The sequence below is a fragment of the Loxodonta africana genome, chromosome 1 (genome assembly GCF_030014295.1).
Source record: "Loxodonta africana isolate mLoxAfr1 chromosome 1, mLoxAfr1.hap2, whole genome shotgun sequence".
Taxonomy (NCBI): domain Eukaryota; kingdom Metazoa; phylum Chordata; class Mammalia; order Proboscidea; family Elephantidae; genus Loxodonta; species Loxodonta africana.
In genome coordinates, this window is record NC_087342.1 from 174,523,319 (window position 1) to 174,547,562 (window position 24,244).

Below are 24,244 nucleotides of genomic sequence, written 5' to 3' on the forward strand. Positions count from 1 at the left end.
GAACTTATGATGAAACCATAGTAAACAGAAACACAAAACCTCATGGGAAATACTGGAACTCTGAAATGCCTTCCTCTAACAGATAAGATCATGACATAATATTGCAGTTGAAATGTCCAGGAAATTAAACTATTTTTGCAAAACTATGGTTTTAAGTGCAGTTGGAGGAAGAAATTTAGTACTTAAAAAAAAAAAAAAAAACTTCATGTAAATTACCAAAGCAAACAAACAAAAAAAGAGGCAACAATACTTAATTTTTTTTACATTGCCAACAAACCCGTACAGTATTTAAGTCAAATTCCCTGGAAGATCTGCAAATTTAAAAGTTTGCAATGCATAAAAATGCCACAGCTTCTCTGTACTGTGAAGGAGATTTACGGGGAGAATTTGGTAAATTTGAGAAAATATATGAATGACAGACCAGAAAATTCATTCCTCTCAGAAACACATTTGTCTGCACATTCAAACCTTCTTCACTCAGGGTGTTGGAAAGCAAGATATCATTTCTTGTAGCTCTAGTTTTTACAGTTAAAAAACATTTGTTGATAGGGCATTTCTGAATAAGATTTGTATTTAGAGCTATGATTCTCATAGGAGGAGAAGGAATAGCAGAAATAGACTCTTCAAGGAGCTTCGTCAAAAGAAACATATTCTCAGCGTCTGGGGTCTTAAAAGCCTGTGAGCAGACATCTAGGATACTCCACTGGTATCACTCCTTCGGGGGCAACAAGAATGAAGGAAACTAAAAACACAAGGGAAAGATTAGTCCAAAGGACTAATGGACCGCAACTACCACCACTTCTACCAGACAGTCCAGTACAACTAGATGGTGCCCAGCTACCATCACTGACTGCTCTGACAAGGATCACAATGGCGGATCCCAGACAGAGCTAGAAAAAAACTCTAACTCTAAAACAAAGACAAGACTTGTTCGCCTGACAGAGACTGGATAAACCCTGAGAGTATGGTCCCCGGACACCCTTTTAGCTCAGTAATGAAGTCGCTCCTGAGGTTCACCCTTCAGCCAAAGATTAGATAGGCCCGTAAAACAAAACAAGACTAAAGGGGTACACCAACCCAGGGGCAAGCACTAGAGGCAGTAAGGAACAGGAAAGCCGGTAACAGGGAACCCCAGGTTGAGAAGGCAGAGTGTTGACATATCGTGGGGTTGTTAACCAATGCGATAAAACAATATGTGTACTAACTGTTTAATGAGAAGCTAGTTAGTCTGTAAACCTTCGTCTAAAGTACAATTAAAAAAAAAGAAACAAACACACTCTCAAACCCCCTTCCCCAGATAACAGTCCCTGGGGGAGGAGGGGACATTTGTACTGGTGGAAGGCAAAGGTGGAGAATCAATGACACAGAAGAACAAAGACAGAAAAATACTTCGCAGCAATAAGGAAGTGTCTTTAAAAAAATGAGAATTCTCATCTTGGTTTTATTTCTTTTACTTTTACAAAACAATTTTTTAAAAATTTCTTACAGATAAAAAAAGACATATAAACAACATGCAGGAGATGAGAATGATATTCCTCTAATAGAAAGGCATTAATGTAAACAGTGTCTCAGGTGCTTGACAGTACACATGGTACATTTATTCACAAAGACCAGAATCCCCTGCATTAATCACTTCTATTTTGTCCAACACAATATTATTGGTTGTGGGAAGTAATCTGCCCGAACTGCTCTCTTTTCCTGATTCCAGTTTGGCTGCCTCCTCCCAAGTAGTCGCCAGAGGCTTCCCGAGCGTTTCTGGAAGCTTCAGTGTTAGCACTCCACTCAAAAAGGCCACAATCCCAACAAGCAGCTAGAAGGGGAAAAAAATAATAGTAAAAAGTAAATGACACATCAAGAAACAAATGCACCTTTTGGAAAATAACAATTTCTGAAGCTTTTTCAGAGGGCAATAGAATAAAATTTGACAAAACAGTCGTCATTTTTGTTCCTTGATGAAACCTTTGGTTACTTATGCTAGACTGGGAGTTCTTTAACTCATCAACTAGGTTCATTTTGATCATTCATTAATTCATTTCTGAACTGCTGTGGAGCGCTTACTGTATTAATGTCAGCTGTTGGAGTCCCTGAGTGGTACTGAACGGTTGGAGGTTCCAGTCCACCCAGAGGAAAGGCCTGGAGATCAACATCTAAAACGTTAGCCATTGAAAACTCTACGGAGCACAGTTCTACTCTGACACACGTGGGGTCATCAAGAGTTGGTGTCGACTCGATGGCACCTGGTTTTTTACTGCATGCATTATTATTCTTGCAGGCACTGTCCTAGCAACCATGGTCAAAGAGAAAAGAGACCCTATCCCATCTTCTCAGACCCCCGAGTCTTCTGAAGGAGCGAAGCAACTGAGCCAGGGGCTGGGACTTGATAGTCAGGGCTGTCCCTGCCCCCAGTAATCAGTACATTATCAGTGTCCCATAAATGATGGGGAATGAATGAATGAATGTTTCAATGAACCAAAGCCTACAGAATTTACAGGGAATCAAAACAAAGTCAATGGAAATTCACTGTTATGGGGCGGGGGGAACTGTTGTCCTATAAAAATTCTGTATGATTTCTTTACTTTTCAGATTTTGACACATAAAAAACAACCTTTTAGCCTAGTACCAAGGTATTTGCTCTTAAAAACATAAATCACACCATAGCCTTGGGAGACAACTTAGTCATTTGGCATAACATAGTTCACACAGATAATGTTCTACATCCTAGGTTGGTGAGTAGCGTCTGGGATCTTAAAAGCTTCCAAACAGCCATCTAAGATACAACTATTGGTCTCTACTCATATGGAGCAAAAGCGAATGAAGGAATTCAAAGGTTCAAAGAAGAAACTAGTCCACAGGACTAATAGCCCACACCACAGCCTCCTCTAACCCAAGATCAGAAGAACTAGTTGGTGCCTGGCTACCTACCACTACTGACCGTTCTGACCAAGGACATAATAGGAGGTTCCAGATAGAATGGGAGAAAATATAGAACAAAACTCAAATTCCTAAAAAAGGTCACACCTACTGGACTGATAGAGACTAGAGGAACCCCTGACACTATCTCCCCAAAATAACCTTGAATTTGGATTTCAAGCTATTTCTGCAGGTCATCTTTCAGGCAAATAATAGATCAGCTTATAAAATAAACAATATCATCCATGAGTAATGTGTTCCCTTAAGCTATTAACTATACGATACCAAATGGTCAACATTTACTCAAAAGCGAGATGAGAAAGCAAGAAGGGGAAGGGAAGCTGTATCACCGTAAACAGAACAAACAGAATGGAAATAACTAGACTATTAACACATTATAAAAATTATAACCAATGGCACAGAACAATTTAAAAAAAAATTGTTAAAGGGGAACCTAATTGGTTAACTTTCAACTAAAACACAATAAAATATTGTTATAAATAAGTAAGTCAATCTCCAAAGGTTAAAAACAAAACATAAATCACATTAAAAATTAAAGCCTATGTATCTATTATCTGTTGATCATTATGAAGATGTTGGGTAGTTTTTAGAACTAAATCTCTATACAATCTGTAAAAATATGACCCATCCTTATATAATTTAAACTTCTTTGATAAAAAATATATATATATTGCCTGGGAAAAGCCCATAAAAATAAATGAAGGTGCAGTTTTTCTGATAAATCTACATACTTGCTAATTTTACAGCCTCTGAGAAAGAGAAACATGAAATGCATAATGCAACTGGGAAGTAACCGGAGGCCACAGCAGTAACACCAGTGAGACCTGGGAAGATCATTTTTTCCTTTGTTTTGTAAAACACCGACAACCTAATTCTTAGAAATACATGAGTAAGTTTAACCTAGAGGCAGTAGAAGAATTTAAAGTGACGGTCCAAAGGATTTTTAAAGATATTATCTGCTGTCTCAAGGTACAGAAGGTACATCCACTGACCTACAAATACCAGGAGAAAAGGCCTATGTCAGGTTCTGGAAAATACTGAGTAAGTATAAAAGCAAATTGAAAAATAAATGGAAAATCTAAGATGGGTCTGAATTGGTCTTTTTAGCTTAGCAGTAAGATCCATCAGGCAGTACACAAACCCATAACTCCCTATCTCCGCCCTCACTCTAAGCAGAAGACCTGAGCGCCTACCTGTGTGGCCAACTTCCCCGCCTCCCACAAAACCCAAATCTAACATTCCAATGAGCCCCATCTTTCCCTCGTCTTCCTCCTCCCTCCTCCTGGCCAGGGGAACCCTTCACACTGGACAGACCCCAGGCCTCTCACCTCCTCCTCAGGGCCTCACTCCATCTATAGCTCTCCTTTCCTCTCACATATCTTTTTTACCTTTTCTTTTTCTTCTGCCAGACATTTATTTAAAAATCTGTTGATTTGGTTTTAGTAATTTTATAGCAGTTCATTTTTATAGCTTTGTCTATTTTCTTTTTGTGTGCTTTATTTGTTTAAAAAAATTTTTTTTTTCATTTCTATCTTTTAGAACACAATGTGCTAACTAACGCAAAGTTCTCACCCTCTTATAATCTCCATACTTACTCTGTCTGGGTTTTGCCATTTGCTGCCTGCGTGACCTTGGGAAGTCATGTATAAATCACATTAAAAATTAAAGTCTACGTATCTATTATTATCATAATGTATAAAATGGAAATAATAATAGTACCTGCCTTAAAGGATTAAGTTAAACAATGCATTTAAAGCACTTAAAACACTGCCTGGCCCATGGAAAGCAGTCAGTAATCCAGTACCGTTGCAGTTGAGGTCATTCTGGCTCACGGTGGCCTCACTGTCAGGGTAGAACTGTGCTCCATAGGGTTTTCCATGGCTGTGATCTTAACGAAGTAGATCGTCATGTCTTTCTCTCCAGGCACCTCTGGGTAGACTCAAACTGCCAACCTTCTGTTTAGCAGCCGAGCGCGTTAACCATTTGCATCACCCAGGGACTCCAAGCAGGCAATAAACATTAGTTATTATTACTGCTATTACATCTTTATCAACAAGCACAAGAGGCCCTGGTCTCAGCCCACACTTCTGGCTCTCTACCTCCTTTCCTTCTCTCAGCAGTCCCTCAGTTCCAGCCATCTGCCACCTGGCCCACTCCCACACCCACAGAAGCTGCGTTTCCTAGGCCAGAGAGTCCCAGCTGTCAAATCCAAAAGACATTTTCCTGCCCTGCTCTTTCCTGGCCACTGTCTTCTTCTGCCTTCCTCACTGTCTCTCCTCTCTTGGAGTCCTGATCACCACCCTCATCTCTCCGACTAATGCTCTCCAGTCTCCACCATGGACCCCTCCTCCACCTTCAATGCCATTGTTCCCAAGGTCTGTCCTCCAGTATCCCTCGCTCTTCCCTAACCTCTTTATAAGGTGACCCCCAAATATGTCCCTCCAACCGGCTGTCCCTGGAGCTTCAGACCTGTCAGCACTTGCCTCCTGGACAAAGCCCCTGGCCATCCTGTGGACACCTCACCCTTATCACATATGATGGTTAGTGCATTGACCTTCCTCACTTCCTCCTGGATCTCCTCTCCCTCCTAGAAGGGCTCAGGCACATCTGGTCCTCCCTCTCCACCACACCCGCCTGGGCACCAGGGCCTGCTGAAACGACTTTCCTATCCTGTCCTCTCCAACCCCCTTTAGTTCAAGTGCTCTTCCATCCTGGCCTGAGTTATACAGCAGCCTCCTTTGAGATCCTTGCCCATCTTTCCAGACTTATCTCCTGACTTCCCATAGCCCAGCTTGGGTATTAGCAATTATGCTTGCATCCAAACCCCACACTGGCCATGGTCCTTTTCTCCTCTGAGCCCTCACCCTTCTGTTCTCCCTGCCTGGAATTTCCTTCTTTATTTCTCTGGCTGGCTGACTCTTACTGGTCCTTTCAGATATAGATTAAAGGTCTCCTCCTCCCAGGCAGCTCCCCTCTGGTCCTAGCCTGGTTTTGTTTTCCTCTCCTATGCCTCTGTTAAAACAAACAAAAAAAGTTGCTGTCAAGTCAGTTCCAGCTCATGGTGACCCCGTGTGTTACAGAGTTCCATAAGGTTTTCTTGGTTGCAAATGGTTAAGTGCTGGACTACTAACCAAAAGCTTGGCAGCTCAAAGCTACCCAGTGATGCCTCAGAAGACAGGCCTGGCAGTCTGCTTCCGGCAGGTCACAGCCTTGAAAACTCTATGGAGCAGCTCTATTCTGTATACATGGAGTCGCTGTGAGTCAGAATCAATAATCTTTATGGAAGCAGATTGCCAGGCCTTTCTTCTGTGGCATCAGTGGGTGGGTTTGAACCACCAACCTTTAGGTTAACAGTCAAGCACAAACCCTTCGCGCCACCCAGAGGCTTTAGCCCCAGCATTTCCCCAATACTGCCCTTATCTTAGAGGACTGTGATGGTTTACTCTTTTGCCTTCCCCACAGACCGTTCATCTCTATTCCTCAGCACCCAGCAGGGTGGTTAGTTCAAAGTCAACACTCAATAGAGCATGGCTAAATGAATGTATGCACCATTCATGTGTCAGTTTTTCATACTGTGGTGGCTTGTGTGCCCATGTGATGCTGGAAGTTATCTATGCCACTGATATTTCAAATACCAGCAGGGTCACCCATGATGGACAGGCTTCAGCTGAGCTTCCAGACTAAGACAGGCTAGGAAGAAGGACCTGCCGATATACATCTGAAAAAACTGACCACACTGTCTGATACAGTGCCAGAAGATGAGCCCCCCAGGTTAGAAGGCACTCAAGACACGATTGAGAAAGAGCTGCCTCCTCAAAGTAGAGTCGACCTTAATGATGTGGATGGAGTCCAGCTTTCGGGACCTTCATTTGCTGATGTGGCATGACTCAAAATGAGAAGAAACAGCTACAAACACCCATTAATAATTAGAACATGGAACGTACGCAGTATGAATCTAGGAAAATCGGAAGCCGTCAGAAAGAAATGGAATGCTTGAAGATGGATATTCTAGGCCTTGGTGAGCTGAAATGGACTAACACTGGCCATTTCGAATTGGACAATCATATGGTCTACTATGCTGGGAACGACAACTTGAAGAGGAATGGCGTCACATTCATTGTCAAAAAGAATATTTACAAGTACAAAAAGGATGTGAATTTGGTGGCCATTTTTTTTAGATTACTAGAAAATAATGGTTGGTAAAAAGGCACCAGAACCAGCGGTTTTTCTTATGCTCCATTTCAAAAGAGAAAATACAAACAGATCTTATCTTCTAGGTTAGTGTTCCCATTCCTCACAATGAAAGCACCAGCTTCCCTAGGTAGTCTGACATCCATAAACAAACTTAGTGAGAAATTTAATAATTTATTTTTTTACTTATTAAAAACAACAAGCAGCATCTGCTGCACCCAAAGGAAGCACATTCCCAGGATATTTCTGCAAGTATACACAAGACTGGACGACAGAGGTTGTCTTTGGGGCTGAGGTCAGGGTGGAGGAGGTGCTCAGTTCACTGCATTAACTTTTGTACTGTCTGATTTTTTTAACCTTGTGTTAAAGGCAGTGGAAGATGGTTCAAATTCAGGTCTGTTACCTTTAAGGTGTGTGACCTTGGCCAGTAATTATTTTCTGTACATCAGTCTTCTCATCTGCAAAGTGGGGACAATAATAGTATACACATTGTGTGAGGACTTTTATGGATTGACAGGAGCCCTGGTGGCACAGTGGTTAAAGCACTTGGCTGCCAACTAAAAGGTTGGCAGTTTGAACCCTCCAGGGGCTCCATGGGAGAAGAATGTGGCAGTCTGCTTCCATAACGATACACAGCCTTGGAAACCCTATGGGGCAGTTCTACTCTGTCCTATAGGGTCACTATGAGTCAGAACCAACTCGATGGCAGTGGGTTTGGTTTTATTATGGATTGAATTGTTACCCCCGCTCCCCAAAAAAAAAAATGTGTTGTAAATCCTAAAATACCTGAGGATGTAATCCCAGTTGGGAATAGACTTTTCTTTGCTGTGTTAATGAGGTCATATCAGTGTAGGATGTATCTTAAATGTAACCACTTTTGAGATCTAAAAGGAGTGGATTAGACACAGAAGCAAGCAAGCACAAATGGGAGAGGAGAGAGAGATGCCACGTGGAGGTCTCCAAGAAGAATGCTACCGAAGCTTAGACAAAGATTTTCCCCCAGAGCAGACAGTCTTCCTCTGAGGCTGGCATTCTGAATTTGGACTTCTAGCTCCTAAACTGTAAGATAATATATTTCTGTTCATTAAAGCCATACACTTGTATTTCTGTTACAGCAGCACTAAGAAATTAAGACATGGAAAAATAAGCTGTATTTGTTAAGTACTTAATATAGAGCCTGTCATATAATATAATATGCACTATTTAAGTATTCTGTAAATAAAAGATTTCTTTTAACTCCATAGTCTTTAATTGACCCTTAGAGATGTCCTTTTTAAGAATGTTTTTTTGGTTTAAGTATTTTTCCTAAATTTTTAGTAAAATTTAGTGATTTTATAAAAAACTTTTTGTGTTTCAGTTTATTGTTTCAAAAAACAGCTTTTCCATTTTTTATCTTTTATTTTTTAATGAAAAACGCAAAGTGCTAGTGCAAGGAAGATACTTCTAGAAAAGTCCATGTCCTAAAAGGGTGGCAGCCTCTCCAAAACCACCTCCCTGCACTGGCTAGATAGCCCATATCATTTCTCAACCTCAGGGTCAGGGCCATGAAAGAGGCTGGCACTTCAACACCCCAGTTAAGCCAACTTTTGTGCTAAGCCAGGGTTCCCAAAGAGCAATATGATACCACTTGTGCATGCAAGGTGACTTTAAGTGATACCAAATATTTTGTTTTGTTACTTGTGAGGTTACGTTAATGTATTTTAGGAAAGCATGTAACTAGTATAACAACTTCAATTTCACTGATATTATTGCTTAGGACAAAGTTAATTCTAAAAAAATCAGTCTGATGAAAAATATTAAGTAAATAATAACATGGGTGGCACACAAGGTTAGGGAAATGCTGTGCTGGACCAGGCTGCGGGGATATAAAACTCTCTATGCCGCCAAGAGTTCAACAGCCTAACTAGGGAGACAAACACATACAGGGAAATAATGAAGACAGACTATGACTGTGGACTGTGAAGGGGAACACACTAAATGCTATGGGACCATGGGACAGGGAGAGGTTCGTCACTGGATCTAGGCTGCCTTCTTGGAATAAGTAGGGTTTGATCAGTATCTTAAAAGATGCGTGGAAGTTTGGCAGGGAGAGACGAGAGAGCAAAGCATTCTCTTCTGTTACGGATTATATTGTGTCCTCCCAAAATATGTGCTGTAAATCCTAACTTCTATACCTTTGGTTGGGCCCTAGTGCACAGTGGTTGAGAGTTCAGCTGCTAACCAAAAGGTCAGCAGTTCGAATCCACCAGCTGCTCCTTGGAACCACCATGGGGCGCTTCTACTCTGTGCTATTAGGGTTGCTATGAGTTGGAATCAACTTGATGGCAACGGGTGTGATTTTTTGGTTTCGTATGGTTATAATCCCATTTGGAAATTGGTTGTCTTTGTTATGTTGATAAGGCAGGATTAGTGTAGGGTGTGTCTTAATTTCTTTTGAGATATAAAGGAGATTAAACAAGTAATCTAGAGAAGCAGAGAGAAGGGAAGATTGATGTCAAGCCATATGAAAATCATGCAGGAGCAGAAGCTCAAAGAGACAAGTACCTTCCTGCAGAGCTGACAGATAAAGAAAGTCTTTCACTAGAGCTGGGACCCTGAATTCGGACTTCTAGGATCCTAAAGTATAAGAAAATACATTTCTGTTGTGATATTTCTGTTACAGCAGCACTAGATAACTAAGACATCTGCCAGGAGGATATTTAAGCAGAAGCACAGAGGAGGAAATGGTGGCGTACGTATGAGAACACGCAGGAGGTGGAAGGACTGCAAAGCTGTGGAGTAGAGGATGACCCTGTGTGAGGACACAAAACAAAACAGGGAAGATGGGCAGGAGGCCAAACTGGGAAGGCTGTGAGTACAGGCCTGAGTTTAGATTTTATTCTGAAGGTGATGAGGGCAGTTAGATGAGCTATTCTGGTGGGGTTGGGGCATAAAGGGCAAAGAGAAGACCTGGGAGGCAGAAAGCACTGAGGGCTTGAACTGGGGCACTGAAAGCAGGCAGAAAGAGGTAGTTTTGAGGCAGAAGGTGAGGATTTGATGATGAATGCTTTGGGAGAAGAAGGAAAGAACAGGAGGAATAAAAAGCTGATGTTAAAGTTTCATGGTTCAGGCCAGTGACTCCCTAACAGAACGTGTGAGACAGCAGAAGGAGGGAATCTGAGCCACTGACAAGTTCCTGTTGGAAGTGGAGAATGTGTCCTTGTAAGCCACCCGGGGAGGGTATCCATGAGGCCAGTGGAAACATGGGTCTGCAGTTTGAAAATGGGGTCAGAAGCTAGGAGATGTGTACAGGAACGGAGACGGGAAGGGAACTGAGGATAGAAGCTTGGAGAATGAGTCTATTTATGGGGCAGTCAGAGAGAGAAAGCAGAGGCACTGAAGGAGACCAAGAGGGAACAAGCCATGGAGAACAATGAAGAAGAAACCACAGGAGAAGGAGGACTTGGAGGAGGAGGACAAGGGCCAGGAGGCTGAGGGCTCTCTCCCCAGTCACTGCTGGAAATGACAGTGCCACTTGCTACCCTGCCCCTTCTTCTCCTCATGACCAGAGGGTCATACTAAACCCAGGTGTAACAGTGCTCCACATAGTTTCCCAGGCTGTCAGCTCCTACATGAGGAAATCTGCAAACTGAACATAACCGCTCTTCTTCACGACCAGGCAACAGTTCACACTATGAGATGCAGAAGGAAGCATAAGGGAAGCCTGGCGCATGAAGAACCCATCAGGTTTAAGTTGAAAACCATAGATCCCTGAACCTCTCCATCAGGCACCAGCACCACAAAATCTTTGCAACAACTGTAATTCACCTTGACCACCAGCGGCAAGGGCTGGGAATGGGAGAAAACCTGTGGACCCAGACCGAGGAAAGTAGGGAGACCTGGGCCAGGTGATGTGGGCAGAGGCAACGGGAGAGGACAGAGACGGAGCTCTCCCTGCTGCAGGCCTGGCTTCTGGTGTGCACCGGTGACAAGAGGCCCATTTCTGGCAGGCAGCATTGTAATTAACAGCTCACAAGTGGCTGGAAGGCAATCAACAAACCTGCTTACCGAATGGTCAGCTGTTTATGTTTCTACAAATTCCCATTACTGAATTACAAATTGACTTCCAATAAATAAAAATATTTAGTGCAATTAGCTACTCTGCCTCTCTGCTCTCTCAGTAAGGTTTTATTTAACTGATTAACACCTGTGGCATGGAGATCCAAATGCTCGTGAGGTACACGCAGAACGGGGCCATGATGCTTCCCACACGACACATCATGCTGCCACTTCCCACAGCCAGCGACCTGAAAACATCAACAACGAAAAACAACCAGTTGCCATGGAGTCGATTCTGACTCACGGCAACCCCATGTATGTCAGAGGACAGCTATACTCCATAGGGTTTTTAATGGCTGATTTTTCGGAAGTACATCACCAAGCCTTTCTTCCAAGGCACCTCTGGGTAGACTACTGATATCTAGAACACGAGTGGTACATCCTGAGAAAATCAGCTTCGAGTCATATGGAAAATCAGTGGGAGTCAACTGTATGTGATATTTAAAATGGTTTGGGGATAATAAGAGTGTTATTGCAAAGTAATTTTTTAATGTCATTGCTAATGAAGTATAGGTAAAGACTCAGAGTCAGAATTAGCATCATGTAACTCTCCCCTGTCTCAGAGCTCCAGAGGACTTTGATGGAAAGAAAGAATTTGTACTCATGGGCCAAATAAAAGATACATTAAGTGAAAGATTATAGGAAATCAATCGAAAAATAGCCCTTACCTTACCATGGTTGGATACAGCTCTGCTGTATAAAGGTAAATGAGGCCAAATGCTGCCCCTATGGCAAATTTGCCCGCCATAGCTGCCACCATGCCCCAAACATGGTAATCCTGAAAAGAATTTAGCAAAATAGAACACTGTAATATTTTTAAAATAAAAATATAAAACCTTTAGAATTGTTACTTTAAAATTTTTTCTTAAGTCTTCCAGTATTGTTTTAAAACCATTAAGAGTTTTATTTTTCTTTTGGAATTTATTGTGTAAACTCTAGTTGCTATTAGTTGGAATCAACTCTATGGCAGTGGGTTTGGTTTTTTTTGGTTTATTCATAGTTTGCAAAAACTTTCCGTCTTTATGAAGTTCAGAAAAAAAATTTATTGAACACCCCTCTCAACCTTGGAGGGTCTGATTCACGAAATTAAAAAAGTCAGAGTTTCCCAAAAAGTTAAACACATATGGCCTGGCAATTCCACTCCGAGGTATATACTCAGAGGAATTGAAAGCAGGGACTCAAACAGATACTTGTACACCCGTGTTCACCGCAGCACGATTCACAATAGTGAAAAGGTGGAAACAACCCCAAATGTCCATCAAAGAGGAATGAATGGACAGAATGTGGTATACACGCACAATGGAATATTACACAGCTATAAAGAGAAAGGGAGTTCTGATACATGTTATGACATGGATGAATCTTGAAAATATTATGTTAAGCGAAATAAGCCAGACACAAAAGGACAAATATTGTATGATCCCACTTACATGAAATGTCCAGAATAGGCAAATCTACATAGACAGAAAGTACTAGTGGTTAACAGGGCCGAGGGAGGGAGGAATGGGAGTTACTGTTTAATGGGTACAGAGTTTCTGTTTGGGGTGATGAAAAAGTTTTAAAAATAAATACTGCTGATGATTGCACAATGTTGTGAATATAGTTAACACCACTGTCCACTTAAAAGGAACCCTGGTGGTGCAGTGGTTAAAGCACTTGGCTGCTAACCAAAAGGTCAGTGGTTTGAACCCACCAGCAGCTCCACAGGAGAAAGATGTGGCAGCCTGCTTCAGTAAAGATTTACAGCCTTGGAAACCCTATGGGGCAGTTCTACTCTGTCCTATAGAGTCGCTATGAGTCGGAATCGACTTGATGACAGTGGGTTTGGTTTGGTTTGGGTATACATTTAAAAATTGTTGAAACAACAAATACTACATTATATATATATATATATATATACATATATATATATATTTTTTTTTTTTTACCACAGACACCCCCCCCAAACACAAACTTCATAAAGGAAGGAACAAAGGAAAGAAGGGAGGGAGGGAGGGAGGAAGGAAAAGGAAGAAGAGAAAAAAGCAGGTGAGCTGGGAAGACTGCTTGGAATGAAACATGACCAGACAGTGCTGGTTGCACCAATAATTGATCCACTCCTTCTGAATGTGATCCAGCAGGATGAATCAAGGAGCCATAAACACAAATCGCTCCATTTGCTGCAATGATTAGAAAGTGATAACTGAACTATTAGTACAAGCTTTTTGTTTGTTTTTTGGCTGAGGCATCCCTCAGCAGCAAAACCTTTCAGTCTCTCCAACTCAGTTTCTGCTGCTCTGATGTGTTTCACTTCAAAGCTTGTCACACAAACACCACCCACATTTCATCGTCTCTCTCCTCCCCCATCCACCAGCTGGATGTTGAGGCTCAGGGAAGCCTCGGGATTCCTGTGTTGAGAATGGCAGTGCCTCTGTCAGCCTGAGTGCCTGAATGACTCCATGGAGCTGAGAACCCCTCACTACTCCCACTGAACCAGGTACACACACATTAAACTTTAAATGAGCAAGAAATACATTTTTATTATGTTAAGTCACTGAGATTTGGGGATGTATTTGTTAAAATAACTGGAAAAAAAAAACAGCCCGTTGCCATTGAGTTGATTTGGATTCACAGCAACTTTACAAGACAGAGTAGAGCTGCCCCATAGGGTTTCCAAGGAGCGACGGGTGGATTCAGAATGCCGACCTTTTGGTTAGCAGTTGAACTTTTAACCACTGTGCCACCAGCGCTCTGGAAAAAAAGCAACTAGCATCATCTTAATTTATATTGTAGATACCCAAAACTTGCTGAATGAATTAACGTGATTTAAAGAAATCATTGTATTGTGTTAATACTACCATTTGGGGAGAAATTTTATTAGAGGGAAGAAATTTGTGATTGTGGGTCAGTGCTCTATTTCTAGAAATCTCCACCAGCCACTTCCTTGGCTTCCCTGTTATTGCCGGGCTTAGCCACTGTAGAACGCAAAGGCTCTAGTTGTGTGCCGAACAGTCGATTCCGACCCATAGCGGCCCTACAGGACAGAGTACTGCGGCCCTGTAGGGTTTCCAAGGCTGTAATCTCAAAACTAATCTTTAAAAAAAAAAAAAGGGAGATTGGTTTTGGGAATCTTTACAGAATAGGAGCCTTGGTGGCGCAGTGGTTAAGCACTCAGCTGCTAACCGAAAATCGGTAGCTCAAACCCACTGCTCCTCAGGAGAAAGATGTGGCAGTCTGCTTCCATAAAGATCACAGCCTTGGAAACCCTGTGGGGCAGTTCTACTCTCTCTTGTAGGGTTGCTTTGAGTCAGAATTGACAACGGGTAATTACTGCAGTAATTAGTAATCGACGGCTATGGGTAATCTTTACAGAAGCTGATTGCTACATCTTTCTCCTGAGGAGTTGCTGGAGCGTTTGGACCACAGACCTTTTGGTTAACAGCTGAGCACTTAACCACTGAGCTACCAGGGCTCCTTCAAAGGCTCTTGGGTTCCCCTGTATTTTCAGCAACCCAAAGGCAGCTGCCGTTGACGCAACCAACATAACTTCAAGCTACTTAAAAATAAAAATGTATGGATGAAGTTCCTTCAAACTAACAACGAGCTTCTTGTCTTGAGTAGCTTTACTATGTTCATGAATTATATATCAATCACCTGGAAAATTCAGTAACATAAAGCATTTGATTCACCAATCTTGATCATTAACTCAAACCAGTTCCAGTTGCCAACAAGTCAATTCCTACTCTTGGCAACCCATGTGTGGCAGAGTAGAACTGTGCTCCACAGGATTTTAACAGCTGAGCTTACAGAAGTAGATCTTCAGGCCTTTCTGCTGAGGAGCCTCTGGGCAGACTAGAAGCTCCAGCCTTTCAGTTAGCAGCTAAGCGCATTAACCATCTGCACCACCCGGAGACTCTAAATTAGCTCAAATGTTACCACAAGAGGAAGTCACTAGCTAGCTGAAAGTAAATTTCAAACAATCTTCAAAACTTAGAATGCTTTAAGTATTGATACACCATTGCAGGTGGAAATTATATAAAACATTTTAAATTATTGTTCTAGTGACCATATGTCACGGATTGAGTTGTGTCCCCCCAAAATATCTGTCAACTTAGCTGGACCATGATTCTCAGTATTGTGTGACTGTCCGCCATGTTATGTGATTTACCTATATGTCCTAAATCCTATCACTATGATGTAATAAGATGGATTAGCGGCAATTATATTGATGAGGTCTACAAAATTAGGTAGTGTCTTAAGCCAATCTCTTTTGAGATATAAAAGAGAGAAGCAAGCAGAGAGACAAGGGGACCTCATACCACCAAGAAAGCAGTGCTGGGAGCAGAGCACATGCTTTGGACCCAAGGTCCCTGCAAAGAGAAATTCCTAGTCTGGGAGAAGATTGATGAGAAGGCCAACAGAAAGAGAAAGCCTTCCCCTGGAGCTGACACCCTGAATTTGGACTGTTAGCCTATCTCACTGTGAGAAAATAAACTTCTCTTTGTTAAAGCCACCCACTTGTGGTATTTCTGGTATAGCAGCCCTAGATGACCAAGACATGATATTTTCCAAATGGAGAATTAAAATACAATTTTTACAACTTTTTTTTGGGGGGGGGGGAGCGGGAGGCAGGGTACTTCTGGATGCAAGAGGTATTCTGAGGGATCTACTTTACCAAAATATAGGAATGTGTAAGTCGTTTCAGTAGCTCATGGCCGTGTTTCTCATTAAGAAACTGTGCTTTTAAAAAGGAGCTTCCTCAGAGGATTTTTATGCATACAGGAAGTTAAAAACTACTAATTACTGTCATGAAAAGCAAGAGTATTTAAGTTGGAACAATCCTGAATATCTGATTCATTGTATCCCTTGGATGTCTCCGTGGTTCCTCCCTCATTCAGGTCTCTGGTCAAATGGCTCTCTTCTCTGAGAGACAGACAGTCCTTGACCATCCTAGGTCAAACACTGCCCCTGTATATGTATACACACACACCATACACACACACACAAACGCAGCCATTCTTTACCTCTCCTCCTATTTTATTTTTCTTCATTACACTTACAGAAACTTGATTCATACACTTAAAGAGACTAGAACAGCACCTGGCACATAAAAGATGCTGGATAAATTTTCATACAGCTATTTGCTTGGAAAGAACATTCTTGCTTGTTATGCTAACTTTTTAAAGGAACTAATATATTATTTTCATAAAGGTAATAATTAGTGGGTGCTTTAAGAGCAATTCTAAGAAAAAAAAAATTTATTTAAAAATTAATGAATCAAAAGAAAACATCTGCCCTTCTCCTTTACCACAGAAACAATTTGCCTTTGCCTTTTATTGTCTCTTCTGCTCTCTTTCTTTGTACACAATCAGATTTGAACAACTGTAATCACTTTCCTAACTCAAGATTCTTCTATTCACAACATGCAATACTGGTAACTCTAGGAAGTGGGATTATGGATTTTTTTTTAAAATAAGTTTTCTACAAAGAACGTGCGGTGCTTGTACAATGGAGAAAAATAGGTTTTTTTCAATGGAGAAAGATAGGTTTTTTTTTTTAAAGAAAACGCATTTTAAAATATTACATATATACCCTTTCTATGTATATCACTCGGTCTTCATGCTTATTTTAATGGCTGCAAAATCTTCCCATCAAGTAACCATGACTTAATATAACTAACCATTGCCGAAGCGAATGAAACGTAAAACGACTTGTAACTCACCTCGGGGATCACCATAATTGCACCACAGATCAGTGCACTTGTGATAAGGGAGAAAATCAGAATGTTTCTTCTCCCCACCTTGTCCATCCCGATGCACACGAACATGTAGGCAGGAAGTTCCACTGCACCTGTCATTATTCGAGGGGAAAAAAAAAAAAAAACTCCTTGCCATCAAGTCAATTCTGACTCACGGCAATCCCATGTCTTACAGAGTAGAACTGCTCCACATCGCTCTTTTTTTTTTCTTTTAATCGTGTTTTAAGTCAAAGTTTACAATTCAAGTCAGTTTCTCATGCAAAAACTTATACACACATTGTTATGTGGCACTAGTTGCTCTCCCTACAATGTGACAGCACACTCCTCCTCTCCGCCCTGTGTTTCCTGTGTCCATTCAACCAGCTCCTGTCCCCTTCTCCCTTCTCATCTCGCCTCCAGGTAGGAGCTGCCCATTTAGTCTCATATATTGAGCCAAGAAGCACCTTCTTCACCAGTATCATTTTATGTCTTAAAGTCCAGTCTAATCTTTGTCTGAAGAGTTGGCTTCGGGAATGGTTTTAGTTCTGGGCTAACCTAGAGTCCAGGGGCCATGTCTTCTGGGGTCCCTCCAGTCTCAGTCAGACCATCAAGTCTGGTCTTTTTAGGAGAATTTGAGCTCTGCACCCCACTTTTCTTCTGCTCCATCACAGACTCTCTCATGTGTATCCTGTCAGGGTGGTCATTGGTGGTAGCTAGGCACCATCTAGTTCTGGTCTCAGGCTGATCGAGTCTCTGGTTTATGTGGCTTTTTCTATCTCTTGGGCTCATATTTTCCTTATGTCTCTGGTGTTCTTCACTCTCCTTTGCTCCAGGTACATTGGGACCAACTGATGCATCTTAGATGGCCGTTTGCTAGCTTTTAAGACCCCAGATGCCACTCACCAAAGTGGGATGCCGAACATTTTCTTAATAAACTTTGTTATGCCAATTGACCTAGATGCCCTCCATAGGGCTTTCTAGGCAGTAATCTTTATGGAAGCAGATTGCCAAGCCTTCTATAGCTCCGCTGGGTGAGTTTGAACCTCCAACCTTTTGGTTAGTAGCCCAGGGCAAACCATTTGCACCACCCAGGGACCTACCATTGAGGGGCATGGTGCCCAACTGCACAGGGAGTTCTGCCTTCTCACTCAAAAGGAATGATCAGCTCTCTCCCTTCCGCCAGGGGCCTCTGAGAAGTATCTAAGAGCTTGCAGGCAGTGAGCCCTACCATTTTAAACTCACTGGAACAAGGAACGTTTCCTGTGCAATGCACTAATGCTCACATAATCCCACAGGCACTTATCACCTGTTCTAGTGATCTTATCCCCTACTATATGGTAAGCTCCCCAGGATACACACTGTGCCTGGAGGGCAGGTCTGTTGAATAAATAAGTAAATTAATTAAGACAACACTGCTTATTTCTGATTTGGGGGTTCTTATGCATATGCTTCCGTAAAAATTACAGCCAAGAAAACCCTATGGGGTGGTTCTACTCTGTCACATGGGGTCACTAGGAGTTGGAATTGACTCAATGGCACCCAACAACAACAACAATGCTTGGCAGAAACTAAGGCAGAGACTTCAGTATCTGCTAAGGTAAATAAACTAATGGTAACCAAAACCCCAAACCCATTGCCATAGAGTAGATTCTGACTCAGAGCAACTCTATAGGGCAGAGTAAAACTGCCCCATAGGGTTTCCAAGACTGTAAATCTTTACGGAACAGGATGCCACATCTTTCTCCTGAAACTAATGGTAACTGCTTAATACATTTTAAAGCTAACAGTAATCATTTTTTAAAATCTAACACAAATCTCCTAGAGGAAAGGGCTTGTCTTGGACCTCTTTTTACTCCCTCACAACAAAAAAGTAAAGCACTGAGTCCATAAATTCATATCCATTGATTTCAAAACCCTTCCTTTGTAGAATCAAAGTTTGAAGCTTAGTTCCAGAAGAACACTTTATAGCTATCAACCGGAACTAATCAGGTAGCAAGAAGAAGGTTTCTCAACAAAACCAATTTTTACCGTTCACCAGCCCAGATCTCCAAGTAAGTCATTAGCCCAGATCTCCAAGTAAGTCGTTAGCCCAGATCTCCAAGTAAGTCGTAGTTCTATATTCTTTCCTCCCTCTCCAGCTTGCCTGACCTCAGGACATTGCCCACTGTTGCCTTTTAGGGGTGATGTGCATTTGTCCACTAAACTATGGGTATGTGGGTATGTCACAAGTATCTGGAGAGGTGGGTCCATATGTCTCCCGCTGCTTCTGGAACATATCATGGAGGGTGGATACACATTTTCTGAGTTAACATAAGTAAAAAAATAAATAAATAAAATAAGTAGTAGTACATCAGCAATTAAACGCAGTTACATTTGCTCAGAAAAGAACTGGCTTAGGCAAAGGCAAAATTAAACCATTCGAGAGAAGGTGCTCTCTCATCATTAACTGGAAAATAAACAGCTCCAGAAGAAAGTGTTTTAGCATTTTCTAAGGTAGGACAGACCTACCTTAAGACTCATGCCTGCTCACCAGGACAAAATATACATCTATTACTGGACTCCACTCTTTTTTTTTTTTTTTTTTAAGTTTATCAAGCATTTTTTAGGATCAAATAAACTGATCTTCCAAAGAACCTGGTGGTTGTTGTTGTCTTATGTGGTCAGGCTGATTTCAACTCATGGTGACTCCATGTGTTACAGAGCAGAACTGCTCCACAAGGCTTTCTTGGCTGTCATCTTTATGGAAGCTGACTGCCAGGCCTTTTCTTCTGCAGAGTCTCAAGGTGGGTTAGAGCTGCTAGGTGGGCTCAAGCCACCAACTTTTCAGTTAGTAACCAAGTGCAAGCCTGGATCATTATCCTCACTTTACAACTAAGATTAAATTATTTGAGCCAAGTGACAGCTCAGGGTTTGGAAGAAAGGTCTTGCGGAAGCCAAAGCCCCTTTCCACAGCCCCCCATTACCTCCTACCTGTCTGGCTCAGGACTGTGTGCATGGCCACCAACCAACTTTCTGGATCTTGCAAAGCTGTGCAGCAGCTATGAAATGGCTGGGAAAATTTAAAAGTACACTACACTGATTTTTTTCTAGTTGGTGTTTCAGGATGTTGGTGTCTGCCTACATCTGATTTTTGGCGTGACTATGCCTGTGATGTCCTGGAGAAGGACATCACGCTTGGTAAAGTAGAAGGTCAGTGAAAAAGAGAAGACCCTCTATGAGATGGATTGACACAGTGGCTGCAATAATGGGCTCAAGCATAACAACAATTGTGAGGATGGCGCAGGACCGGGCAGTGTTTCATTCTGTTGTACATAGGGTTGCTATGAATCAGAATTGACTTGACGGCAATGGGTTTTATGCCTGTGATATTAATACAGCCTTTAGGGATTAGGACAATATGCCATTACTTTCTTCACTTTATAATACATGTTGTTGTTAGGTGCTGTTGAGTCAGTTCCAACTCATAGCGACCCTATGTACAACAGAATGAAACACTGCCCAGTTCTTCGCCATCCTTACAACAGTGGCTATGCTTAAGGCCATTGTTGTAGCCACTGTGTCAATCCCTCTTGTTGAAGGTCTTCCTCTCTTTCAATGACCCTCTACTTTACCAAGCATGATGTCCTACTCCAGGGACTGGTCCCTCCTGATAATATGTCCAAAGTACGTGACGAAAAGTCTCACCATCCTCTCTCTTGTAATACTTAGTGCCTCCAGTTACTTGGACCACCATCCCGCCCCAACCACCACATAACACCAAAGGCACCTCTTGAAATTATTGAAGTGTTTATCACCTGCAGGTGGCACAAAAATAGAGCTGAAATTGCCACCACCCCCAAATCATCTCAGGAGATGAAAAATTGTTCAAAAATTTCATAGCATAGAAGTACTGACTAGAAGCATCTGTCAGCTAGGGCACTAATGGAAAGGGTAATAACATGAAAAATCAAAATCAGTGGGTTATATAAAACTGTGTACATATTTGTCTTTAGAAACATTTTTTCTATTTCTGAGGTTCCCTAGTTTCTTGAAAATTTAGATCTCCATCAAAATTAAGAAAGTATCATAAAGATCCCAAATTCCAGCTTTTCTGAGCTTCTTCATGCCACTCCATGTGATCCTCCTACCATCTGTTTCTCTGATCCAGGAATATGGCATCATTTCTAAAATTGACACACAGAATGGGTTTGAGGTTAAGATCGGCTCTTTCTACAAACTAGTCAATGGTTTCCCCGAAAAGCAGAGTAAAGTTTTTTTTTTCTTAAAGTGACTCCTCTCATAATTCCTGCTAAGCTGTAATAAACACAGATAGATGCGTGTCAACAGAACAGCTGAATGAGAAGGAACGAAATCCAGGTATAGAAATTTAAAGTGAAGGTTTTCTGAGGATAATATCAAATACAGGCAGCCTACACAGAAGTAACCAAGAGTTAAGCCTAAACTGGAGCCCTGATGGGGCAGTGGTTAAGAGCTTGGCTGTTAACCAAAAGGTTGGCAGTTCAAATCCATTAGCCTCTCTTTGGAAACCTTTTGGGGCAGTTCTACTCTGTCCTATAGGGTCCTATGAGTCAAAATCGACTCAACAGCAACAGGTTAAGTCCAAACTAGATGGACAAATACAGATTTCTAATACTTCTCTAATGTTTAGTATGAATTCAGTTTACACGAGGAGCATGTCTCAAGACATCACAGCAATATCTGAAGCCATTTTAATCTGCTACTAAAATGAAGGAAGCATGATAACATAAATTCTATGTTGCATGTATTTACTTGTTATTTTACGGACTAAAATTTCTAAATTAAGCATGTATAAACATAGAAAGAGACCAGAGGATCTCTAAGACATAGTAAAATTTTTAAAGAAAGCAATTTACAAAGACAATATGTGGTAAATATGATCTCATTTATGTTTAAACATAAAACGTTTACATGTACAAATGTATGGAAGTTCATAGAAAGAGATCTGAGAGTTTGCAAGTCAAACGTTACAGAAGTTACCTTTGGTGGTTCACCCTTCAGCCAAAGATTGAACAGGCCAACGGAACAAAACAAGATTAAAACGGTGCACCAGCCCTGGGGCAGGGACTGGAAGGCAGGAGGCAACAGGAAAGCTGGTAATAGGGAACCCAGGGTTGAGAAGAGAGAGCATTGACATGTCAGGGGGTTGTTAACCAATGTCATAGAACAATGTGTGTACTAACTGTTGGATGAGAAACTAGTTTTTTCTGTAAGCCTTCATCTAAAGTACAATTAAAAAAAAAAAAGAAGTTACCTCTGGGGAAGGGAGTTCTAGGGTGAGGGTGGGTGGGAAGGAAGAAAGCAAGCAAGAAGAAGTGGCAAGAGGGAGGGAGGAGAACAGAATTCTTCTGAACTGTTCACATTTTTTAAAAGAAAATACCTACATGTGTTACAGTATAAAATATAATAAAAGATTCCATAATAATATGGTTGGCAGTACTATCCCTGGTAGAAAAAAAAACAATAAAAATACTGAAAAACATGTAGCAATTCTACTTCATTGCTACTTTTAAATATATTTTAATACTTACCCATGAGGAAGAGGTTTAAATATTCATTGCCTCCTAAATTAACAGAATTCAAGGAGAACGAGTAGAATCCCAAACTCCCCGTGAACCAAATCAGCCAAATGGTAAGGGTTCTTAATGCAATATTCCAGTCACAAAACAGGTCTAATAAGTTGTGCTTCTTTACTTCAGAGGGGTTGCTACCAGCAGGACCTTTTAGATCCAGTGATAGAAGTTCTGACAATTTACAGGAGCTTGCTCTATTCCACTTGGCCATTGTATCAATCACTTTCTGTGCATCTTCATATCTTTCCTCTGAGAGAAGCCAGAAAGGTGTCTCTGGGAGCATCCAACAGCACAGAACAAAGGGAACAGTCACTGTGGAGAGGACTATCTGGTAGAGCCACCAGGTCCTGACCAAGTAGCCCGTCAAAGGCACCGCCATTACTCCAACTGCAAAGAAGGAATGCATTTGGATGGATGCCCATGTCCGAAACTTCATGCCAATTAATTCTGTCACATAGACAAACACTACCACGAGATAGCCACTTGCAGCCTGAAAAACAAAGGGGAGTGGCCCAGATTTAGGGTCACATTTATAACTACAGAAGTTTCCCTTTATCCAAGGGGGATATATTCCAAGATCCCCAGTGGGTGCCTGAAATGTCAGATAGTACTGAACCCTGTATATACTATGTTTCTTCCTATACATACATACCTATGAGAAAGTTTAATTTATAAATTAGGCACAGTAAGAGATTAACAACAATAACTAATAATAAAAAAGAACAATTATTAAGTAAAATAAGGGTTACTTGAACACAAGCTCCGCCATACTGCGACAGCTGATCTGATAACTCAGGTGGCTACAAAGTGACTAACGGGTGGGTGGTATACACAGCATGGATATGCTGGACAAAGGGATGATTCACGTCTCGGGCTGGACAGAGTGGGAAGGTGGGAGATTCTGTCATGCAACTCAGAACAGCACGCAATTTAAAACTTATGAATTGTTTATTTCTGGAATTTTCCATTTAATATTTTCAGACTGAGATTGACCACGGGTAACTGAAATCGTGGAAAGCAGAACCACAGATAAGGTGGGTTACTGTACTGAGGGGTCTGATCTCTCTGCAAATCGCACATAGGCGAGAAAGAAAACGGCAAAGAATTGCTTTCAGAAACCCATATCATATTTGTAAAATGGCACTCAGTTTGGTCCATCTTTCCTCCTTAAATAGGCCCTTTCATTTTCCTTCACCCTCTCCACCTCTAATGGCAAAATTTGAGAGATCATTTATGATATAAATGTTAGATACTGCCTTTTGTTTCATTTAAATGTTCCATTACAATGTGAATTTATTTCTCAGTTCCTTGTAAATGCACGTTATCAATTTATCTACACATATACCCATTCCATTGCCGTCTAGTCCATTTTGAGTCATATGACCCTGAAGGACAGAGTGGAGCTGCCCATAGGGTTTCCAAGGCTGTAATCTTTACAGAAGCAGACTGCCTGCCACATTTTTCTCCCAGGGAGCGGTGGGTGGGGTCTAACTGCCTACCAGCAGCTGAGTAAGTGCTTAATCACTGCACCACCAGAGCACTTTTATCTATTTACGGGAGGTCCTTATTGTTAAATCCACTTAAAATGGGGTCAAAAATTGTATAACTAATGGTAAGAAAAAAATATTTGATTAAAATTTAATTTGAAAAAAAGCCTATCTTTAATTCAACAAAATTCATACAAAAAAAAAAAAAATCCAAACCCTTTGCCATCAAT

The 24,244-nt window shown here is 41.4% G+C and overlaps 1 protein-coding gene across 1 annotated transcript in view; it reads right to left on the reverse strand.

The window, feature by feature from the left end:
* Nucleotides 1–1,395: 1,395 nt before the first annotated feature.
* Nucleotides 1,396–24,244, reverse strand: part of SLC22A16 (solute carrier family 22 member 16) — a 51,994-nt gene continuing 29,145 nt past the window's right edge. The window contains exons 4-8 of the mRNA XM_064289732.1: nt 22,486–23,017; nt 16,922–17,049; nt 11,889–11,998; nt 11,309–11,408; nt 1,396–1,810 (exon numbers count right to left, since the gene is read on the reverse strand). Coding sequence (XP_064145802.1) covers nt 1,598–1,810; nt 11,309–11,408; nt 11,889–11,998; nt 16,922–17,049; nt 22,486–23,017 — 1,083 coding nt within the window. The 3' untranslated portion in view covers nt 1,396–1,597. The remainder of the gene's footprint in view (nt 1,811–11,308; nt 11,409–11,888; nt 11,999–16,921; nt 17,050–22,485; nt 23,018–24,244) is intronic.